At 44.0% G+C, this 15,936-nt stretch overlaps 1 protein-coding gene across 1 annotated transcript in view; it reads right to left on the bottom strand.

The window, feature by feature from the left end:
- The window catches only part of DNAH9 (dynein axonemal heavy chain 9), a 372,401-nt gene that overhangs the window by 13,547 nt on the left and 342,918 nt on the right, over window positions 1–15,936 (bottom strand). The window contains exon 67 of the mRNA XM_031003344.3: window positions 15,505–15,687. Within this exon, the coding sequence (XP_030859204.3) occupies window positions 15,505–15,687 (183 nt within the window). The remainder of the gene's footprint in view (window positions 1–15,504; window positions 15,688–15,936) is intronic.

Genomic DNA, 15,936 nt, shown 5'->3' with positions numbered 1-15,936 from the left:
ATCCTCTTGACAAATTGACTTATTATATAATACTCCTCTTCATCCATGGTAATATTGCTTATTTAAAAATATAGTTAGTTTGATTTTTATATAGCCTCTACAACTTTCTTTTGATTAGTGTTTTTATATTATATTTTTTCTCATCTTTTTCTTCTAACCTGTGTTTAGCTGGATACGTAGTTTTTTTGTCCTTTGTTTTGGTAATCAGCTGTGCTGAAAGAGTTAATGGGCAAGCTTGAGACTGCTATCCTTAGAAATGCCTGCTAGCAAGGTTGGCCTGTGGGCTGGCATCTAGAAACTTAGCTCCTTGTTAACGGTTAATAGAAAAGGGTGGTTGACCATATCCAGACTGTGCAAACAATTTGGTTTACACTGAATACCTACTTCCCATTTGGAAGCATGGAATTTTGGATGTGCTAGACAGAGGGTGCCTATGTGACCAGCTCCTAATAAAATCCTTGGGTGCTGGGGTCTCTAATGGAATTCCCTGGGCAGAAATGTTACACAAATGTTACTCCATTTCCAGTGCTGGAGAGAGGATGCACTCTATGTGATCCTTCATGAGAGGGAGGCAGCATATGGAAACCTGTACATGGATTTCTCCTGACTCCACCTATGTCTTCTCCCTTATGATCTGGCTATGTGTGTATTCTTACTACAGCACCATAACAAATTTTAGCCATATGTATTAATACAATCATATGCTGAAACTCATGAGTCTTTCTAGCAAATCTCCAAATGTAGGAGTGGTCTGGAGACAGGATTCCTGACATAACAGCATATAGCTAGGTCTTGCTTTTTAAAAATTGGATCTGGCAGTTCTAAACAGTACTCTGGGCACTTAAGCCGTTTATATTTAATGTAGTTACCAATACAGTAACTACAATAATTGTAGATTATTTATTTATTTTTTGGCTGCTCTAGGGCAAGAATTGACAAACTTTTTTTTTCCTGTAAAGTGTCAAATAGTAAATAAGTATTACAGGCTTTGTGGGCCATATGATCTCTGCTGACACTACTCAATTCTGCTATTGTAGCACAAAAATAGCCATAGACAATGTATATATGAATGATTGTGGCTGTGTTCCAATGTTTACTTGCCAAAACAGGTTGTGGGGTGGATTTGGCCTGTTGGCCAATAGTTTGCTGCATGCTACTGTAGGATTTACAATACATATCTCTAACTCATCACACCCTAACTTCAAAATTATACCACTCCACATATGGTGTAAGTATCATATACAATATGCTTCTATTTCTCTCCTCTCATTTTTCATGCTGTTGTTGGCATACATTTTGGTTTTACATATGCTTAAAGCCCACAGTAAATTTTTATTATTTTTGTTTTAAACAGTCTATTATTTTTTAAAAAAGATTTTGGATGAGTAAAAATGTCTTTCATATTACTCACATATTTACCATCTGTGGAGACCATTATTTCTTTGTTTAGATCCAAATTTCCATATATCATTTTCCTTCTTTCTAAGAAATTTCTTTCTCTTTTTTTTTTTTTTTTTGAGACAGAGTCTTGCTGTGTTGCCCAGGCTGGAGTGCAGTGGTGTGATCTCAGCTCACCACAACCTCCGCCTCCCGGGTTCTAAGAAATTTCTTTAACATTTCTTGTCCCACAGGCTTGTTGGCTATGAATTATTTCAGTTGTCTGAAAACATCTTTGCTTAGTTTTCTTTTTTGAAAGCTATTTTTTCCTGGGCAAAGAATTCTAAGTTTACAGTTTTTTTCTTTTAGTACTTTAATGATAGTTCTCCACTTTCTTCTGGCTTGCACAGCTTCTGACAAGAAGTCTGCCATCATTCTTTTCTTTGATCCTTTAAATATAATTTTTATTTTTCTCCTCTTGCTGCTTCTAAAATTTGTCTTTATCCCTGGTTTCAGCAGTTTTATTATGAGGTGTATTTACGATGTTTTCATTAGGCTTATTCTGCATGGGGCTTGTTGAGCTTCTTGTACCTATAGGTTTTGTGGTTTTCATCAAATTTGCAAAACTGTGGCCCTTATTTCTTCAAATAGTTTTTTTGGCCCCCCCTTCCCCATCAACAACCCCATCCTTTTGGGACACCAATTACATGTATGTTAGACCACTTGATATTATCCTACAGGACCTAGTAATTTGTTTACTTTTTTTGGTTTTTTCATTATTCTAGATGTTTTTATTGCTGTGTATTCATGGTTACTGATCTTTTCTCCTGCAGTGCCTACTCAGCTGTGAATCCTCTGAAGTTCATTTTTTCATATCAATATTGTATTTTTCATCTCTATAAATTCCATTTAGGTCTTTTAATAAATATCTTACATGTTTTACATTATACTCTTGTTTTCTTCTAGCTTCTTGAATATATGGTGCAAACTTATAATAGTTGTTTTAACATCTTTGTCTTCCATTGTCTCTGTCATTTCTGGCTTCATTTCAATTGATCACATTTTTTTTTTTTTTTTGAGCCGGAGTCTCTCTCTGTCGCTCAGGCTGGAGTGCAGTGGCGATCTCCACTCACTGCAAGCTCTACAGGCGCCTGCCACCATGCCTGGCTAATTTTTTGTATTTTTAGTAGAGACGGGATTTCACCACGTTAGCCAGGATGGTCTTGATCTCCTGACCTCGTGATCTGCCCGCCTCAGCCTCCCAAAGTGCTGGGATTACAGGCGTGAGCCACCGTGCCCGGCCCATGTATTCCTACTTCTTTACATGGCTGTAGTTTGTTTACTCTGTGTCAGGCACTATGTGTCAGGCACTATGAATTTTACATTATTGAGTGCTGAATTTTGTCATACTCCTTTAAACAGTGGTGGAATTTATTTTTAGCCTGCACTTAATTTACTTGAAATCAATGGATCTGTTGGTGGCTTGCATTTAAGTTTGTTAGGGTGGGGTCAGACCAGCTATTAGTCTAGGTTCAATGCAGCCCCATTACTAAGCTGATACACTTCTGAGAATTCTCCCTGACACCTCCTATTTTTTGAGTTATTTCTACTCTGGCTAGCGGGAACACAAACTATTCCCAGTGCTTTGTGAACTCTGAGAATTGTTCTCTGTATTTTTTTCTGGTGGTTCCTTCTCAGCCTTGGGTGGTTTCCTCTCACTCATGTGCAGAGCCAAAAAGTCTCAAGGGGATTCCTTCTGTGGATCTCTGGAGCTCTTTCTCTGTGCAGCTCCCCACCTTAGGTACTGTACTCCACAAATTCTACGTCTTTCCAGTTCAGCAAGACTGTGGGGCTGTTTTGGGTTCCTGAACTGTAACCTGTAGCTTGTGCAATGAAGGGCTCACATTTCTTGTTTCCTTTCTCTCAAGTATCATAGTCTTATTCTGCCTGTTGTTAAAATCTGAAAACTGATATTTTTCATAGCTTGTCTAATTTTCCAGCAGTTTAAGGTGGAAAGGTAAATCTGGCCTGTTGGTCATAAGCAGAAGGCCACATGAGTTACTTTTAAGCACTTTTTCAATAACATTTTTCAGAGATTACTACCACAATTATAAATTTACCTTTAAAGTTTTTACCTTTCTCTGTTTAGGCCAAAAAGACCTCTAAGTATGTAAAAGGAATTATTCAAAAACTTAAAAATCACCATGAATAATCCTACTAACTTTTAGTGGACTGATTATAGTGTATGTGTGTGTAATTTTCCAAATCCCTGATTTATAAAAAGGAAGCCCATTGAATCCTTTTCAGGCTACAGACTATTTGCATTGGTAGGCAAACAAATAATTTTAAACAGAAAGACATATCCTGAGGAGTGAACCGATGTATCTGACCTCCCTCCCTTTACTCAGACCCATGGTAAACAGAGAGAGAGCTATACCAGCCTTTTTTCCTCCAGAAATGTACAGCAATTAGAAGAGAAAGTCTTTGCTTGAGGAGTTTACAGTTTAGCTGAGGAAGCAGGGTTTATATTCATGGAAAAGGCTTGGGTGATAACTTAATAGCAATTATAAAGAAATGCAGGCATAAGTGCATATTAACCCAGGAATAATGCTGGATCTATGTACTGCAGAGGTACAGAAGAGTTAAGTAAACACAGTCAAGTTGGATCAGTCATGGAAAGGCTTAGATATGACACATTTGCAGTTGTCTTTTTTAAGAAAGAAAGAGCCTTAGCCAGGGAAAGAAGCTAGGGGATGGCTATTGCAGACACGTGCCAAGACAGCCTGGAGCCTGCACTGCGGCAGAGGCGGCAGTGGCTGAAGCACGTTGCCTTCTAGGGAGATAGGAGGCGCCCCAGATCAGTGGTTGTCGCCCAGGCTGGAGTGCAGTGGCACGATCTCGGCTCACTGCAAGCTCTGCCTCCCGGGCTCATGCCATTCTCCTGCCTCAGCCTCCCGAGTAGCTGGGACTACAGGTGCCCGCCACCATGCCCAGCTAATTTTTTGTATTTTTAGTAGAGACGGGGTTTCACCATGTTAGCCAGGATGGTCTCGATCTCCTGACCTCGTGATCCACCTGCGTCGGCCTCCCAAAGTGCTGGGATTACAGGCATGAGCCACCACACCTGGCCTTGTCAGCACTTCTTTTCTAACAAACATGATGGATTATGCCCATTAACAGGACATACTCCTAATGTCCGGTAGCTTTGATACCACTTCACTTTGTCCCATTTGTGAACGAGAATCAGAATCAGGTGAATGAGAGTGATGAGGGGAAAAAGCAAGGTAAAGCCACTGATGTCATAGGTTGATGCCTCTTGAGGCCTGACCAGCACAAAAGGGCTGTGGGTTGGTGGCTGGTAGAACCACTGAGTCTGGGTACAGGATGCTCCAACGGTAAGTCAGGCTAATGCAGCAAGTTCTCTGTGGGCAGCAGCTGCAGGGTGGACAGGTGAGAAAACCCCCTCTACGGACTGGGCCGTGTCCCTGGCAAATTCATATGTTGAAGCCCCAACCCTCCATGTGACTGTATTGGAAATACAGTCTTTAAGGAGGTAATTAAGGTTAAGTGACATCATAAGGATGAAGCCCTAATCTGATAGGACTTTCGCCTTATAAGAAGAGGAAGAAATCTCTCAGTCTCTCTCCTACTTTCCCCTTTTCTGGCTCTGCCTCCCGGCCATTTGAGGACACAGAGAGGAGACACCTCTCTACAAGCCCAGCAGAGAGCCCTCACCAGAAACCAAATTTGCCGGTGTTTGAGTTTAGACTTTCAGCCTCCAGAACTGTGAGAAATAAATATCTGTTGTTTAAGCCACACCGTCTATGGTATTTTGTTACAGCAGCTGTACCTGACTCATACAGCCCTGGAGAAGAGAACCAGGAGAGAGGTCAGTGGGAAAAGTGATTGCTGTGAATGGGAAAAAAAAATGGCCTTTAAGGGCTACAAGCCATTTTAGGAGAGAAGGGCTGAAATTCACCTTGAGGGGCAGGATGAAGTATTGTGCTTTATGGGGAAACTACCTGATAGTCTCTTTAGCAAACACAGCTACAAGGCAAATCCTTATCCATTGTCCTTGGCCTTACATTACAGGACCCAAATACATATATTTTAGGTTTACAGTGTCTCATACGATAGCCACTAGCCACATGTGGCTATTTAAATGCAAGTGAATTAAAATTATAAAATTAAAAATTGAGAGCTGGGCACAGTGGCTCATGCCTATTATCTCAGCACTTTGGGAAGCCAAGGCAGGAGGATCACTTTGAGCCCAGGAGTATGAAACCAGCCTGGGAAACACAGTGAGGCCTGGTATCTACCCAAAAAAAAAAAAAAAAAGAATTAGCTGGGTGTAATGGTGCATGCCTGTAATCCCAGCTACTTGGATGGCTGAGGCACAAGAATTGCTTGAACCTAGAAGGTAGAGGTTGCAGTAAGCAAAGATCATGCCACTGAACTCCAGCCTGGGCAACAGAGCAAGACTCTGTCAAAAAAAAAAAAAAAAAGAAAAAGTAACATAGCTTTGGCAAAAACATACATAATAGTTGACATTACCAGACAGAAAACCTAGCCTTTTTGCCTAAAATACCATCATCCACCAGAGCTTCCTGTGATGGCAAAGGCATTCTGTATCTGTGCTAATAAGATCACATGTGGCTACTGAACACATGAAATGTAACTAATGCAAAAAAGGAACTGAATTTTTAATTTTTTTTTTTTTTTTTGAGATGGAGTTTTGCTCTGTCACCCAGGCTAGAGTGCAGTGGTGTGATCTCAGCTTACTGCAACCTCTGCCTTCCAGGTTCAAGCAATTCTCCTGCCTCAGCCTCCCGAGTAGCTGGGATTACAGGCAGCCGCCACCAAGCCCGGCTGAGTTTTGTATATTTAGTAGAGACGGGGTTTCACCATCTTGTCCAGGCTGGTCTTAAGCTCCTGACCTCGTAATCCACCTACCTTGGCCTCCCAAAATGCTGGGATTACAGGTGTGAGCCACCACACCTGGCTGAATTTTTAATTTTTTTCCCCTCAAGATAGGGTCTCACTATGTTGTCCAGACTGGTCTACAAACTCCTGGCCTCAAGCAATCCTCCTGTCCTAGCCACTATGCCCAGCTAATTTTTGTATTTCCAGTAGAGATGGGATTTTGCCATGTTGGCTAGGCTGGTCTCAAACTCCTGGCCTCAAGTGATCCACCCACTTGGGCCTCCCAAAGTGCTAGGATTACAGGTGTGAGCCACCATGCCTGGCTTACATTAAAAACTACAAATGCCAGTTTTAGTACAAATTTTTATGTGCATACAATAGTACTACTTGCTTGCCAACCTTTGGTTAAGAAGATGTGTCAAAAAAGTCATGACTCACTTCAAAAGTGAAATGAGTCCAACAGATATTTTTTAAAAAAACAGGCCATACTGCATTCATTTTTTCCCTTTAGAATAAAAATTTTAAGAAGTTTTCAATGGCCAATTAACTTCCATGGTTATAAAATGCCTTTATAAACAATACAGAAAAATATAGTTCTACTAAATTTGCTTCTATACAAAATTGTTTGGGGTTGTATGAAATTTGGGTGCATCTATGGAAAGATACTGCACATGTGAATGTCGTCTGTCCTGTGAGTTGATAGGAGAATAAAGGCCCCATTCTGGAGTCACCCGATAACATGACTCAACAGAACTCCTAAGGTGTCAGGTTGTGGACTGCTGGCGGTACACTGGACTAAGTGTGACGGAAATGTCCTGGTCGTTTGGGATGTGCTTTGAGGACTGGGCCAGAGCGAGGCAGATAATATGAATTCAGATGGAACCCTGGACTCAGAAGTCCTTTGTTTCTGGTCATTTCCCTGGGCTAAGTCAACAGCTCACTCTGTGTTACCATCCCTCATACAGAGATGTGCCATTTCTGAAAACCGTGAAGGCACACAAACTGTTTCTATAAGTTTTAAGAAGAGATAATGTGCTTGAAAAAAGTTTAAAATAGCCAGGCACAGTGGCTCATGCCTGTAATTCCAACACTTTGGGTCAAGGCGGGAGGATCGTTTCACACCAGTAGTTGGAGACCAGCCTGGCAACATAGTGAGACCCCATCTCTGCAAAAATAAAAATAAAAAGTTAGTGGGGTGTGGTTGTGTGCACCTGTAGTTCCAGCTACGCATGTGGCTGAGGTGGGAAGATCTCTTGAGCCATGATCACACCACCACACTCCAATCTGGGCAATAGAGAAAGACTCCATCTCTGAAAACAAAAAAGTTTAAAATATATCCAATACAAAGGAGTTTTAGGGCAGTGAAACTACTTTTTATGATACTATAATGGTGGATACAAGTCATTATTTATTTGTCCAAACCCATAGAAAGTCTAACACTGAGAATGAACCCCAATGTAAACTATGAACTCTGGGTGATAATGATGTATGAGTATAGATTCATCAGTTATAAGAAAAGTACCACTCTGGTGGGGAATTTGAGAGTCGAGGAAGGATAATTTGTCTTTGAGGACAGCAGGTGTATGGGAAATCTCCATACCTTCTGTGCAATTTTGCTGTGAACTTACTCTAAAAATAAGGTCTAATAAATTTAAAAATATATGCAATACTTAATTTTTAACACCCTTCAGAAATCTAACATCATTTTGAAAGCAGAGGAACATAATATGTGTAACTCGGCTTTCTTAAAAATTTCCCACATCTGCTTATAATAAGATTATAATGTATTCTGACAATAATTTTACACATACTAATTGAATGTGCAAGTGATGGAACTCTAAAGAATGTTCTGTCTCTCAGCTTGTCAGTGAAGCAGGGACAGCCCTGGAGAAGAGAACCAGGAGTCATTTAGGAAAAGAAGAAAATAAAAAATCATTGGCTGGGCATGGTGGCTCACACCTGTAATCCCAGCACTTTGTGGTGGAGGTAGGTGATTCAGCTGAGGTTGGGAGTTTGAGACCAGCCTGACCAACATGGAGAAACCCCCTCTCTACTGAAAATACAAAATTAGCCAGGCATGCTGCTCAGGAGGTTGAGGCAGGAGAATTGCTTGAACCTGGGAGGTAGAGGTTGCGGTGAGCTGAGATCGCGCCATTGCACTCCAGCCTGGACAACAAGAGCGAAACTCCGTCTCAAAAAAAAAAAAAAAAAAAAAAAAAAAGTCTCAAGCTATACTACAGCAAAGACACCTACTTATGTTCATTCAACCAGTTTCCTAAACTCCTCTGGCCTGAATCCTGTTTAACAGCGATTAATATTCACACTTGCTCACAGGTCAAGAGTCAACAAAAAGAAAACTTAAAACACTGGACCCTTCGCTCAAGAAAATGCTGCATTTCAGGGTCTACAAGGTGCTTCCTTGGTTTTGGCATTGCAATGAAACTCTGGGAGAACTACAGGCTGGGTGGTCCCTTTTCAGGATAGGAGGGCTATCTGGCTGTGACCTTAACCCTTTCATTAATCCCTATCAATAAATGCTTTCATAATCTTTCTTTGGCATAATACAGAGTGAAAACCTCATTTTTCCTGTAGGTCTTCGTTCTTTTAAGTCAGGGAGCCTGTTAAAAGCTTGGATTCGTAGGCTGTAGTCCAAACTAAGGACTCATACCTCTGGGAATGAGGCCAGGAACTTCTATTTGAAAAGGGCGCCTCTGGTGTGTCTGAAGCAGCTGTTGCCCTGGGCTCACGGTCATGCAGTGGGCGTTCAGTCCACAGAGGGCCAGGGGACAGGGCAGCAGCACCCAGGTCCTCCCTCCTGGAGGGGCTCCATGCTGTAGCCTGTCCTGAGGCTTAGCTCCTCTCTGTTTTTTCTACCCTATGAAGATGTTCTTGGCGAGGAGCTTTCATTAAGACACTGGGAGCTGAGGACATGGGAAGAAGTGAAAGTGATAAGGGTCCCACTCCTTCCAGGCTGGCCTCCAGGCTGGGTTGGCAGCAGCCTTCTATTCAGGTATTCTGGTAGAGTACTGGAAGGCCAAAGGCATAGAGGCCAGGATAGCTGCCCAGTGGGTGGGGATGAAAGGGCCATAGCACGGCCCACCCTTCCAGACCTGAACTATTCAAGTCAACACACAGTGCATCAGAATAAAGAGCCAGAGGAGGCCGGGTGCGGTGGCTCACGCCTGTAATCCCAGCATGTTGGGAGGCCAAGGCAGGTGGATCACTTGAGGTCAGGAGTTCGAGACCAGCCTGGCCAACACGGTGAAACCTCATCTCTACTAAAAAATACAAAAATTAGCCGGGCATGGTGGCGGGCACCTGTAATCCCAGCTACTTGGGAGGCTGAGGCAGGAGAATAGCTTGAACCCAGGAGGTGGGGTTTGCAGTGAGCCGAGATCGTGCCACTGCACTCCAGCCTGGCAACAGAGTGAGACTCTGTCTCAAAAAAAAAAAAAAAAAAAAAAAGAGCCAGATTAGATCCCCAGTCAGCAAGCCAGACTTTAAAACTTGAACAGCTTCACATCTTTAGAAACAGATTTTGTCAATCAGGAGGGGCAATCAATCACTGAAGCATAGAAAAAAAGCCTGATGCCATCACACGTTTGAATGATAAAAATCAGTTCCTGGCCAGGCGCGGTGGCTCACACCTGTAATCCCAGCACTTTGGGAGGCCGAGGTGGGTGGATCACAAGGTCAGGAGTTTGAGACCAGCCTGGTCAATAAGGTGAAACCCCATCTCTACTAAAAAAATACAAGAATTAGCTGGGCGTGGTGGGGGAGCCGGGAGGCTGAGGCAGGAGAATCGCTTGAACCTGGGAAGCAGAGGTTGCAGTGAGCTGAGATCGCACTACTACACTCCAGCCTGGGCAACAGAGCGAGACTCTGTCTCAAAAAAAAAAAAAATTAGTTCCCAGCCCCTCCCAGATTCTGGGCTGGCCATGGCTCCATCTAAGATATGCACTGCCTAAATGAAATAGAATGCAAACCACATATGAGAGCCACATAGGTAGGTAAAAATTTTCTGGAATTCACATTTTAAAAGTAAAAAACCAAACAGGTGAATTTAACTTTTATTTAACTCAATATATCTGAAATACCAAACATCATTTCAATATATAATAAATATAAAATTACTAGACTATTTTATAGTTTTTGGTCTTATGGCTTTGAAATGTGGTGTGTAATTTAAGCTTATAGCACATCTCAATTTGGACTATCACATTTCAAGGCTCAATAGTCACCTGTCATTAATGGCTACTGTATTGGGCATTAAAAGTCTAAGAACTTGTCTTCTGTAGTTTTCCTACATAGGGAGATAATTTCTGGGCAGTCTGTTGTCAGTATATGCCCCTTTGAAAATGATGCCTAGTTGTTATTGAAACAGAATAAATTGGCCATTGGGCATTTGGTACATCAGGCTTTTGTGAGTTTGGTTAGTGGGAGTCAGTACCCCTTCCAGTCAGCTCTGGGATAATCACAGGACCTGGTTCCTCATCTTGTGAGGCTGAGAGACAGATGTCTAACTGTGGTGAATTCCCAAAAGAATTCCTTTCTATGGGAACATATTTGTGGCCCCCAGATGATGCCTTCCTTTACCACTTTTGTGTGCTTTGAGCTCCTGTGGTCCTCAAGGCTTTCAGTGCTGTGCTTTTCAATAGCTAATACTTTTTAGGTAGACATTATGGCCTCCCATCCAGCCAAATATGAAGTAAGGTGAATAACAATATCTTTTTCATGAATGCTAACAGTGTTGACTTAATGACTTCAAAAATTAGACATTTTCTAACCTTGGTGCCCAGTCTGGGCACAGCATTTGGGTTTGTCCAATTAATGTGTTGGCTAACATGGGTAGACCTGTCTCCCTATGCTCAACCTGAAACAGCCCTGGAATATTTTATTTTATTTTTTGGCTTGCAAGCATTTTTTTTCCTTTTTCAATTTTAAAATACCGTTATATATTTAGCAGGTACAAGTGCAGATTTTTTTTTTTCTTTTTCTTTCTTTTTTTTTTGTTTGAGATGGAGTCTCGCTCTGTGGCCCAGGCTGGAGTGCAGTGGTGCCATCTTGGCTCTCTGCAAGCTCCACCTCCCAGGTTCACGCCATCCTCCTGCCTCAGCCTCCCGAGTGGCTGGGACTACAGGTGCCTGCCACCACGCCTGGCTAATTTTTTTGTATTTTTAGTAGAGACAGGGTTTCACCATATTGGCCAGGCTGGTCTCAAAACTCCTGACCTTGTGATCCACCCACCTCGGCCTCCCAAAGTGCTGGGATTACAGGTGTGAGCCACCGCGGCTGGCCAGGAAGTAATTTTTATCATTCAAACGTGTGATGGTGTCAGGCTTTTTTTCTATGCTTCAGTGGTTGATTGCCCCTCCTGATTGACAAAATCTGTTTCTAAAGATGTGAAGCTGTTCAAGTTTAAAGTCTGGCTTGCTGACTGGGGATCTAATCTGGCTCTTTTTTTGTTTTTTTTGAGATGGACTCTTGCTCTGTCACCCAGGCTGGAGTGCAGTGGCACGATCTCGGCTCACTGCAACCTCCACCTCCCGGGTTCAACCTATTCTCCTGCCTCAGCCTCCCAAGTAGCTGGGATTACAGGCGCGTGCCACCACGCCTGGCTAATTTTTGTATTTTTTAGTAGAGATGAGGTTTCACCATGTTGACCAGGCTTGTCTCCAACTCCTGACCTCAAGTGATCCGCCCACCGCGGCCTCCCAAAGTGCTGGGACTACAGGTGCCCACCACTACGCCCGGCTAATTTTTTTTTTTGTATTTTTAGTAGAGACGGGGTTTCACCATGCTAGCCAGGATGGTCTCGATCTCCTGACCTCGTGATCCACCTGCCTCGGCCTCCCAAAGTGCTGGGATTACAGGTGTGAGCCACTGCGCCCGGCCACAAGTGCAGCTTTCTCACATGTGTATATTGCACAGTAGTGCAATTCTCACTTTTAGTGCACTTGTCACCTGAATAGTGAACACTGTACTCAATAAGTAATTTTTCATTCCTCACCCCGCTCCTTCCTTCCCACCTTTTGCCACCTCCAATGTTGGTTATTCCACTCTGTATGTCTGTGTATTCCCATCGTTTAGCTCCAACAGTCCCAGAACTTTAAAGTGATTTTTTTTTTTTTTTTTTTTTTTTTTGAGATGGAATCTCTCTCTGTCACCCAGGCTGGAGTACAGTGGCACAGTGTCGGCTTACTGCAGGTTATAGCATCCCAGGTTAAAGCGATTCTCCTGCTTCAGCCTCCATAGTAGCTGGGATTACAGGCGCCCGCCACCACGCCTGGTTTATTTTTGTATTTTTAGTAGAGACGGGGTTTTGCCATGTTGGCCAGGCTGATCTTGAACTCCTGACCTCAAGCGATCCACCCGCCTCGGCCTCCCAAAGTGCTGGGATTAAAGGCGTGAGCCACTGAGGCCAGCATAAAGTGATTGTTAAACTAAGAAAGTGAGGAAGGAAAACCTCAAGCAGAATTTCCTCTTCCCCTTCCCCCTGCCAGGTAAGCTGGTCAGCAAAGCCAAGCGTGCCTTCCACCAGTGTTCCGGGAAGAGCTCGGAGCTGACATTCCTCGCTGCTCCATCTGAGGGACTTGCCCCACTTCGGCCCTCCACCTCTCACTCACAGGCCAGACCATCCTGCGAACCCCTCCTGCCAAGTCACCTGCTTTGCCTCTTTTCCCTGCTGTTCTCATTTCTGGCCAGCTCAGCTTTATCCATTCCCTAGACTTAAAACTCTTCTCTGAACTCTGCTGCCATCCCCTTTGCACCTTCATTTTGCCACAAATACCACTGTCTAACTTTTTTTCTTTTGCCTCTTACCTTCATGCTGTGCTTCCCAAACTTGAGTCATCATAAGAATTTCCTGGCTGGTGATGAAACATTATGGACTTCCAGGCCCCACCCTTAGAGGTTGGTAGGACTGGAGCGTGGAGATGGGAACATGTGATAAAACTTCTGGAGAGTCTGAGGACCAGGCCAGCTTGGGGGATGGTCCTAAGGAGAGTCTGGGATTCATGACGGCAAGTTTGAATGGAGATTTCTCTGTTTATCTTCCATTTCGCAGTGGGACCAGTAGACAAAGGTCCCAGCTACTTTTCTATCATTGTTTTGTCACCTTTTGGAAGTTCACCCTATCACTGTTGCTCACCTGAGTGGGCCCGTAGCTGCAGCCAAACCATGTTAACTCTGAGAACAGACCGTGGGCTGCTCTGCCTTGTGCCTCTAGGAGCCCCTGCCTTTTGTGATCACCTGTCACAACCCTACCCTTCCTCCAGAACCCCCTCAATGCCACTGCTTCCCTGGGGCTTTCCTTATCCCACACACAATACTTGTTTCTTCTTTCTTCTCCCGCGTCTCTCTATGTGGCTCTTAATTAATTTCACCCTGCTTTATATCAGTGTGTGTGTCTGTTTCCCCACAAGACTGTCCTTCTGCAAGGGAAGGCTCCCTTTCCGATTTCCTTTGCACCCTCCAGCAGGCAGTGCTGAGACTTGCCCAAGAGGCTCATCAATCAACATTGCTTGAATCAGACTGAAAGAAAAGACAACTACCTCCCACACCCTGCATCTTTGCCCAGGCAAGCTCTGAGATTCATGACACCAACTGCAGCAAAGGCTCTCGGAAGAAAAATGAGTGAATGAACTGGAAGTCAAATGGGTAAGCAGGCTGTGCCACATTACCCAAGTTCCATAAGCCTTTCAAATGGCAGCAAAACTACTCAAGATAGTTACTGATATATACCTGCGTACCTCAGTAATGGAACTGCATTACATGACAGGCAAAGTTCTTATTTACTCTGTGAAATTTTGTACTTCATTTGATTACAAGCTGGCACAGAATTTGGAAACATTACCAAACATTGTCCATCTTCAACATTCCCCTCCTGTCTCTCCTTCCTTATTTCCTTCTACCCATGTTGAGGTGCAGTGGAGGAAGGAGAAAGAACATTAAGAGATTAAACAAAAAAAACCCTAACCTTGATTTTTTTGTTTTTGTTTTTTTTGAGACGGAGTCTTGCTCTGTCGCCCAGGCTGGAGTGCAGCGGTGCGGTCTCGACTCACTGCAAGCTCCGCCTCCCAGGTTCACGCTATTCTCCTGCCTCAGCCTCCCCAGCAACTGGGACTACAGGCACACACCGCCACGCCTGGCTAATTTCTGCATTTTTAGTAGAGACGGGGTTTCACTGTGCTAGCCAGGGTGGTCTCGATCTCCTGACCTTGTGATCCGCCCGCCTTGGCCTCCCAAAGTGCTGGGATTATAGGCACGAGCCACCGCGCCCAGCCCTAACCTAGATTTTGCAGTCCGTTTCATCATCTATGTGACTCCATGTGAAAAAACTCGTATGTTTTTCCTATCCACATGTACCCTAGCTGTTTAACCCCAAGAGACAGACATGATGAAGGCACCAGCATGTTCCATACCTGGACTTCCAGGGCTTGTCTGAGTGTTCATTTACAATTCTTTTAATAAACAAGCCAGTGTAGGCCAGGTGCAGTGGCTCACACCTATAATCCCAGCACTTTGGGAGGCTGAGGCGGGTGGATTATGAGGTCAGGAGATGGAGACCATCCTGGCTAACATGGTGAAACCCCATCTCTCCTAAAAATACAAAAAATTAGCCAGGCTTGGTGGCAGGCACCTGTAGTCCCAGCTACTCGGGAGGCTGAGGCAGGAGAATGGCGTGAACCCAGGAGGTGGAGCTTGCAGTGAGCCGAGATCGCACCACTGCACTCCAGCCTGGGCGACAGAGCAAGACTCTGTCTCAAAAAAAACAAAAAAAAACCCCCCAAAAAAACCCAAGCCAATGTAAATCGACAGCAGTCACCTTCCTCAGCTCCTCAAAGGCAGCAAGAGCTCCCATTTCCCTATCATTGGGGTGAACAGTAATTAACAGGCTCTGTGCTAGGCACTTTACATCATCTCAAGGTGAGGAAAATAAACTTGTCTAAGTAACTGGTAGTAGAAATTGTAGACTCTTTCCTTGTTGACGAGAAATGTCAAAGATTGTATAACATCTTGGTTCTTGTAGACAACCTCATGGCCAGGCTTTGGTTTCTGGGGAGTGATGACTTTTGGGCACCTAGGATGCTGCAGGACAACTGCTCCCCAGCTTTCAGGTCCCCCAGTGCTCCTTATTCCCCATAGGGGTCCATCTGTGTCCTCTAGCAATGTCCCCTCCATGCCTTACAAGGCCGCGCTCACCTTTAAGCCGAGCTCCAGCTCCCTCAGTGAGCGCTGAATCTCTCTGGTGAGGATATTCATCCGGCCACACTCCTGGAAGGCAACTACAATGTAAGGGGTGCGCTCCTCCACTTTGGCCATCAGTTCTGGGATGTTAAACTCGTCTGTCACCCGCTCCAATATTTCTTCCAGAAGTGCCTTGACCTGCCCCACAGAAGGAAACACAGCGTTAAGAAAGGGCTCTATTCTCCAGAAGGAATCCATTTTCCTGCAGTGTGGGACTAGAGATGCCAATCACCCATCGTCTGCTGCCCCTCCACCCACTGACCTGGCCAAACTCTTGCCTGCTTGTCTAGGTCAACTAGGTCAGGGCTGAGGACTAACTGACCACAGTAGGACCTCTTCATAGGCTGGCCAAGTTCCTGGGACTTGCATGCCTAGCATAACAAGATG

This window comes from Gorilla gorilla, chromosome 19 (assembly GCF_029281585.2).
Source record: "Gorilla gorilla gorilla isolate KB3781 chromosome 19, NHGRI_mGorGor1-v2.1_pri, whole genome shotgun sequence".
NCBI classification, from domain to species: domain Eukaryota; kingdom Metazoa; phylum Chordata; class Mammalia; order Primates; family Hominidae; genus Gorilla; species Gorilla gorilla.
This window is presented reverse-complemented; position numbering and strand designations above follow the sequence as displayed.